The sequence below is a fragment of the Callospermophilus lateralis genome, chromosome 6 (assembly GCF_048772815.1).
Source record: "Callospermophilus lateralis isolate mCalLat2 chromosome 6, mCalLat2.hap1, whole genome shotgun sequence".
Classification (NCBI taxonomy): Eukaryota; Metazoa; Chordata; class Mammalia; order Rodentia; family Sciuridae; genus Callospermophilus; species Callospermophilus lateralis.
Window position 1 is genome coordinate 121427539 of NC_135310.1, and position 7425 is coordinate 121434963.

Here is a 7425-nt window from a genome sequence, read left to right on the forward strand (position 1 = left end):
CTTTGCAATAATAAAAACAATTTGAACTCTGCTGTGAACAATTGGGTGCCAAAAAATTAGAGAGCATACATAAAATGGACAAATGGTAGATAGACAAGAAACTAATAATGTTGACTCAAGAAGAAATAGACATTACAAATATAACTAGAACAAGTGAAGACACTGAATTAGTAATAATATATTATATAAAAATACCTACAAAGAAAACCCTTCTCCAAATGACTTTACTGGTGAATTATACCAATTATTGATGACAGCTTAGGCTCCTGGCTCACTATGGGAATTCTAGAGTTTGACTGCTTGGGTTTGGATCTTGGCTCCATCATTTGTGGGTTGTGAGACCTTGGGGAAGTTTCTAAGCCCATTGTGTCTCTGCTTCACCTTCTGTACAATGGGGATGATGCTGACTGTTGTACTGAATGCTCACTGTGGTTAAATAAGTGACTGTGGTTAAAATAGCACAAACATAAAAATGAGATAGTCTTGTAAAGTCAATAATTATTGTTACATGTGAGGTTTTTAAACTGTTGTATGTATTTCACAGGACATGGTCATGACTGGGAGAGAGACCTAAGACACAGGGCTTTCTGTGAGCTGTGGCGGGGAGGTATCCACGTCAGGCAGTAATGACTTCTGCAGCTGCAGGCACAGAAACTGAATGAGGGAAATTAAAGGATAAAAATACAGAAACAGCCCTCTTTCCTCAAGTGGAAAATGAATGAAACAGGAAAGTCAGGGCACCCTCCACTGGTCACCTTAGAGCTGTTCTTCTATCTGAGGTAGCCATGACCCCACACAAACACCCTCATCTTCCTAGGCTCAGCTTTCTCTCCTGACTTTGCCTTCTTGTGGCTCACAGTGGCCTTCAGCATCTAAATGTGTTCTTTGTATAGTGCGGGATGCTGTAAGAATTTAAGTTGTTTATATAGTGTTTGTTAATAATCATAAGGAATTTCCTATCACATGGAGGAGAAAAGTGGGTAACAGATTACTAGAGTAATTACTTTCAAGTCCAGCCAGAGTTTCTACAGAGCTCATGTCCTTGGTTTCTCTTCAGTAGGAGAAGTCATCCTGGACCTGGTCACTGCTCACCCAAAGCTCTTGGTCTCTGAGGATGGTGCACATGTGACCATGGTAGATTTTGCTAGGCCAATGCTCATTCTAAAAGCATTGGGGGGAGGGGGAGAAAGAACCCTTATGTGCTGAGTTGTGGGGTTTTCCTTCTGTACCTGGCTTATTTCATTTAGTATAATGTCCTCCTGAATCATCCATGTTATTGCAAATTTAAAAATTTTCTCTTTTTTAAAGGCTGAAAAAAATATTTTGTTATGATTTTTTCAAGCAATAAGTATCTACAACAGACATTTACAAGCAACTGTGATGCCATCATTAAAAAAAAACCAGAAACAAAAACAAAAACTTTAAAGGACAGAGAGTAGCATTGGAGCTGGGCGATGGATATACCTTAAAGGACTTTGAAGAGGCTTTTTAGGAGAAACTTGATTAGGAGAAACAGAAATTCAATGTAAGGGACAGAGACAGTGAAAAATTCAGAGAGACTTATAGAGCCCTCTAGTTCTCTGAGCAAGAAGCAGTGAAGAACTTATGGAATTGCAAAAACACACTGCATTTCATTGAGAGAAAAATAGTGGATCACCAAGAGTGCAAAACAGATCTCACTGTGTAGAACCAAGAAATCAAACTATTCTGGGAAGAGAACTAAAACTGAGTTCTAATCAACAAACCTCCAGCATTTGCCTAGCATATTTAAACATAGCTATATACCAGGGTCTCCTTTGTGCCTTTGTGATGTTATGCTGGCTGTGATCCAGAATTAAGTTACATAAAAAATGCTGAGATCCAACACTTTAACTTTGTTGCTTGCCACAGGAGCACAAGCTTCATGAAAGAAGTTTCAGTTCATAAGAAATTGCCAGTGAGTTTTAAATTAAAGAGACAGACTCTCATTACCTTTAACACAGCTCCAAGAAGGCTTCTCCTAGCTCCTGCCTCCAGCCACCTACTGAGGTGGGTAGCAGTGGCAAGGTTTACAGAAAAGACTAGCAAGAGAAGGAGAGCACCAGGGAGTGAGCTTTTATTGGGGAACAAAAAATTCAATGGAAAATCCCATCCAATGAAGGTTAAGGCGGGCAGCATCCCAAGGTCAAGGACGATGATTGGGTCTTCAAATCAGTGGCCAGGCATGCCTCTGTAAGGACAAGCACTCAGACCTGGGCAAGGGTGGGGAATGGCTCAGACACAGCTGTGTTTAAGCACATCTCATTCAGCCAGGGAGATAACTCAAATCACATGTAAGGATGGCCTCCCACAGTTGCTGATCCCCCCCCCAAAAAAGTGTTGAGCCTTTTATCACTGAAACAAATTCTAGTGGTAGAATTTTATTACTTTCCCTAATCTTGTTGAGAATGTTCTTTTCAATACTCAGAACCCTAGAGATTTTACCTTGACATTATATTGAATTAAAAAAAATGCTTTTCCTACATCCTTTGGAATTAAATTATGATTTTCACCATCATTCTGTTAATGTGGTGATATGGATTTTTGTTTTCTTCTAAAACAAAAGACAAGCCTTAATTTCCCATGACATGATAAAGCCACCATGGACAGATATATACTGCTTTTTGCATATTTTTGGAGCAAGTTCTAGAATTAATCTTGTTAAGGACAGTGAAACTGCTGAGTAGAGAAAATGACAACCTAAGAGGAATTTATCTAGGATGAGAAATCATAAGATCCTTCCTCTCTGGGACTCTCATATCTGGTCCCTTTAAAAATACTGCAGAAATGATGGAAAATATAATCCAGAAAACTTCCCTGGGTTTTGTGGGAAAATGACAGGAAAAAAGGATTTCTGCTGCTCTCAAAGAGAGACACCCAGAGAAGAATGAGACCAGAACTCACACTTAATAATAAGAATAGGGATAATTCTCCGTAGAAACTGAGAAACAAAAAAAGATGGGAGCACAAGGTCAGACTCAGGTCTCAGCCTATGTTAACCCACTCAATGTGATGCCCTCCCTGCCCATGGTCCTGGAGACAGGACCTGCCCTGGTGATGCCTGAGTCCCTGTCATCACAGGTCCTGGTGAGATGAGGTTCAATTGAACGGAGGGGTCTAAGGACCAGGGAAGATGAACCAGCTGAGGAGTGACCACATCAAACCCAGGATGAACTGAGTGCAGACTGGGTGCTGCTTTGTCCACCTTCAGCTCCTTTCATCTTTCTCCTGTCCCCACCTGAGGCAGACTCAGCACAGCAAACATGTGGATTCTGGAAGGTTTGGGGTTTTATTTTCTCTCAGAAATTTTAGGAATCCTCTTTTCACTTAATTAAGCCACAACCGTAATTCATGGCACAAATGTGAAATACAAATCAAGATACACATTCTGTTTTGCAAAGGGCAAGGAAAAGTCTACAGCCCAGGGCAGCATAAAGCTACCAGGAATGGAGACATCCCAGCCCCACATTTGCTACATAGGAAAGTTAATTGAGGAAGAGAACAGGACAGTGTAGGGAGGGGTCTCGGTGATCAAGGATGTGTGCCTGTCTCCATTTCCTTATGATCTGATGACAGGAACACAGACACATAAACACAGTTAATTGCCAGCTGCACAAAGAGAAGTTGAGACCTCTTGAAACTGCAGTAGGGAGCAGGAAGAGAACTGAGGAAATCCTGTGTTGTTCAGTTGAAAGAAAATACTGTAAAAGAAAGTATTATGAACAAATTCAGATAAGTCATTGTAATGAAGACACTCTGAACAACCCATTAAACACTTAAAATGTCAGAAATTCCTGGGACAGTCCCTGTAACTCAGAGTCTCCCCATTCTTCAACTCTTCTCCCTCTCCAGGCCCTCCAGGGTCTCACCTTTTAACCAGTGAGAGACACGTCAGAGCCCTGGGAACTGTCATTACCTGAGCAGAGCAAAAACAGAACCTGGTCAGAGTCCACAGGAGACGTGGCTAATGGATGAATTATGGGTGGATCACTCCCCCTTCGCTTCCCACTACAGTCACCCAGGTGTCTCGGAGATCACTGTTCTTCATACTTACAGGCAGCTGGAGCAGAGGTGTCTGGTTTTACACCTGTGGGAAGAAAGCCTCCTGTGAGAGAGCAGTTTGGAAACAGGTCTGAGAGGTGCCCCCTAGTCCTGGACACTGGGAAGTCTCCAGAACTGTGACTGTAGATGTAGGAAAGGATCAGGAGACAAGAAGAAAATAGATAGGTAAGGATGAAGATAATTACTTTCCTGGAGTTCTGTCTTCACCAGGAAAATTCCCCTCTGGCCTCTAAATGCTGGGAATTAGGCCCCTATCTCCACAAAAATCAAGAGGATATATTTGTCCTTTAATTTCTGTGCAATTTACAGAGAGTAAAGGGGATACCATGTTGGATAAGGACACATATAGATAGTACTTCCCATTAACAAGGCAGGGAACATTATCAGGAACTGCCACGTAGGAACTGAGCACAACACCTTAGCCTTAAGGGATGGAGGTGTGGAACTGGCTTCTGTTGCACACAAAAGCTGGTGGACCTCACCTTTGCTAGCCTGGGGACTGCAGCTCTGGGAGTGGATGTTACCCTGTTCTCCTTTAACTACCCTTTCTGCCTTATTTGGATGGAATGTTCTTTTGAACACCCTCCCCCAATAAAAACCAAGGTTTGGGGCATGCTCCTTCTCTGTTGCCTGCCTCCCTTGCTTTTCTCTTGCCCTTACTTGTGTTAGCTTTGCTGTTGAGACAGAAGAACCATTCTGAAACGCCCCCCAAAAGGTCTAAATGTTTGTGTGTTTTGTCATGCCAACCCAATTCACCCTAGTGAACTGGATTTTTGTACCCCGTGTGGGACATGGGCTAAAACACACTTCTACCAGGTACTTCAAGCCACCAGTGGGACAAAATTTCAGACCCTGCCTTTTCCTACCTGTTTTTCTTCTTCCACAAGACAAAAGTGACTACAGCTCCAGTGACAACAGCTCCAAGGAGAATCACAGCAGCAACAATTCCCAATATGGAGATGGTGGGCTGAGGAGGTGGCTCTGGGAGGGGAAGGGAAGTTAGATGAGGGTCTCTGATCCCCAGCTCTCAGTCCCTACCCTGCTGAGGGTCTCCAGAAAGCCTCCTGCTTTCCTGACAATAGGCTCTGGGCCCTCACCCCCTCCTTACCCCATCTCAGGGTGAGGGGCTCAGGCAGCCCTTCATGATGCACATGGCATGTGTATCTCTGTTCCTCCCCAGCAAGCACCACCACAGCGGCCCATTTCTGGAAGTTTCCATCCCCTGCAGGTCTGGTCTCCACAAGTTCCATGTCCTGGGTCTGGTCCTCTCCATCCCGATGCCAAGTCAGGATGATCTCCTTAGGGTAGAAGCCCAGGGCCCAGCATCTCAGAGTGACATCCCCTTCAGGGATAGGGTGGTGAGTCACATGTGTCTTCGGGGGGTCTGAAAAAAAGAATTGGGAAATTCAGACATTTTGGCATTTCCTCTTGGGCCACTGAAGCGGTGCTCACATGACTATCACATGACCAACCTGAGTGATAGACAACATGATTCAGGTGGGGGAGAGAGCACAAAACCTAGACACAAGCCAGGATGCAGGCTTCGGCACAATCTATTCCTTGGAAAGTTGTAAAATCAGATTGAAACAACCCAGTGGAAGAGGCTTCAGGTCCTTGAGAGGGACTTCAGAATCTGATCTTGATAGAGGCTGGGACACGTGGAAAAGCTGGAGTCAGACCTCCAAGGCACTAGGCTGAAGTAGAACTGACTGTCCTGGATGCCAAGACTGCTGACAGGGACCTGTGGTCAGGTATTAATTGTCTTTCCCACCAGCCAGGGAGAGAGAGACCGGATCCCTTCCTTGTCCTCAGAGAAAGCAGCCTTCAGTTCCTCTCTAGTACAGAACTTGGGAATCCAGGCCCACACCCTCCCCTCTGGACTATGAGCAGGGTGGTGTTCTACAGTGGGCACCATTCTCCTCCCCTCCTCCTGGGAACTGCTAGAGAGATGTACAGGAGATGGGGCAGGTGTCCTCATACCTGCGCGCTGCAGCGACTCCTTCCCTTTCTCCAGGTAGCCTGCAAGATACTTCCAGCAATCTTCTTCCAGGTAGGCCCTGAAGCTCTCTGCGTCACCGGCTGCCTCCCACTTCCTCTTGGTGATCTCAGCCACAGCATCTGCGGTGGTCCAGGAGCGCAGGTCCTCCTTCAGGGCGATGTAATCCGCGCCATCATAGGCGTCCTGAAGGTACCCGCGGAGGAGGCGCCCATCTGTTCCCACGTCGCAGCCATACATCCTCTGGAAGGTGTGAGAGCCTGTCCCCGGCCCTGTCAGCCATGGCCCATCCCCGCCCACCCCGCGGGTTTTTCCTAAACTGAAAACGAAACCGGTCACAGTCCCCAAGGGCGCTTTTTGGGTAGAGGGTCCCCGCGAGTCCCTCAGCCTTGGGGTGAAGCTCGGCCTGGAAATCCTGAGACTCGGGATCTTCTGTGAGGGACATGAGGGGTCACGACCTCCTACAGGGGCCGGGGTCACTCACCGCCCGCGCTCTGGTTGTAGTAGCCGCGCAGGGTGTTGAGGCTCACTTGGTGACTCTGTAAGTTGCACTTGGAGGTCTGTGTCTCCCGTTCCCAATACTCTGGCCCCATCTTCTCCATCCATGGCGCCCGCGGCTCCATCCTCAGACTCTCGGCGTCGCTGTCGAAGCGCACGAACTGCGTGTCGTCCACGTAGCCCACGGAGATGAAGCGGGGCTCCCCGCCGGGGCGGGACACGGAGGTGTCGAAATACCTCAGGGAGTGGGAGCCTGGGGAAGGGAGCCACTGAGACCACCCAATCAGGTCCCAGGTTGACTACCCAGGAGGAGAGGAGCGGGGTCCAGAGACGCTAAGGGGGCGGTGGGAGCAGAAGGGCAGGACGTAGGGGCGGGAGGAGAGGGAAGGGAAGGACCGCGCCACGCTGGGGAGGGTCTGGGCTGGGGGCGGCGGGGACGCACCTTCCCCAGGTCTAGAGTGCTCAGCAGATGGTCCCCTCGCTCCTCCCACATGGAGGCTATTTCCCTCTCAACCCTGTGCTCACCCGCCCAAGTGTCCCTCAGGGCCAAGGCCCCCAAGAGCAGGAGGAGCAGCATTGGGGGCGCCAGCACCCTCATCCTGCAGCTCGGTGGAGATTCTGCGACTTGGAGTGGGGGATGGGGGGAGGTCGCTGTGGACTTTAAAATTCAAACCTCAGTCACAAAGATTGGCTTCTTTAGGAGAAGACGACATGGGAGTGACAACTGTGGACCAGTCAGGAGTGTCCAGGCAGAATGACCTGACCCAGGTTGGGAGGAGAAAAGTGAAACTCCTGGAGACAGAAACTCCCAGAAGACAGGGAATCCTCAGCGCTCCCTGTCCACACCCCAG

At 47.5% G+C, this 7425-nt stretch overlaps 1 protein-coding gene across 1 annotated transcript; it reads right to left on the reverse strand.

Annotated features, from left to right (window-relative positions):
* Positions 1-4942: 4942 nt before the first annotated feature.
* Positions 4943-7172, reverse strand: LOC143400730 (saoe class I histocompatibility antigen, A alpha chain-like). The gene is made up of 5 exons (XM_076857734.1): positions 7100-7172; positions 6561-6827; positions 6061-6336; positions 5189-5464; positions 4943-5061 (listed from the first exon to the last, which is right to left on the reverse strand). Exons 1-5 carry the CDS (start codon positions 7170-7172, stop codon positions 4943-4945), a joined length of 1011 nt encoding a protein of 336 aa, XP_076713849.1.
* Positions 7173-7425: the final 253 nt, after the last annotated feature.

What these genes read in the sequence shown, in the direction of transcription:
- LOC143400730 (XM_076857734.1), bottom strand. Translation starts at nt 7,172, where the DNA reads ATGAGGGTGCTGGCGCCCCCAATGCTGCTCCTCCTGCTCTTGGGGGCC. An exon ending in CCTGAGGGACACTTGGGCGG is followed by an intron (nt 6,828 to 7,099) that starts GTGAGCACAGGG and finishes TCCCTTCCCCAG; the next exon opens with GCTCCCACTCCCTGAGGTAT. An exon ending in CTACAACCAGAGCGCGGGCG is followed by an intron (nt 6,337 to 6,560) that starts GTGAGTGACCCC and finishes GGCCGGGGACAG; the next exon opens with GCTCTCACACCTTCCAGAGG.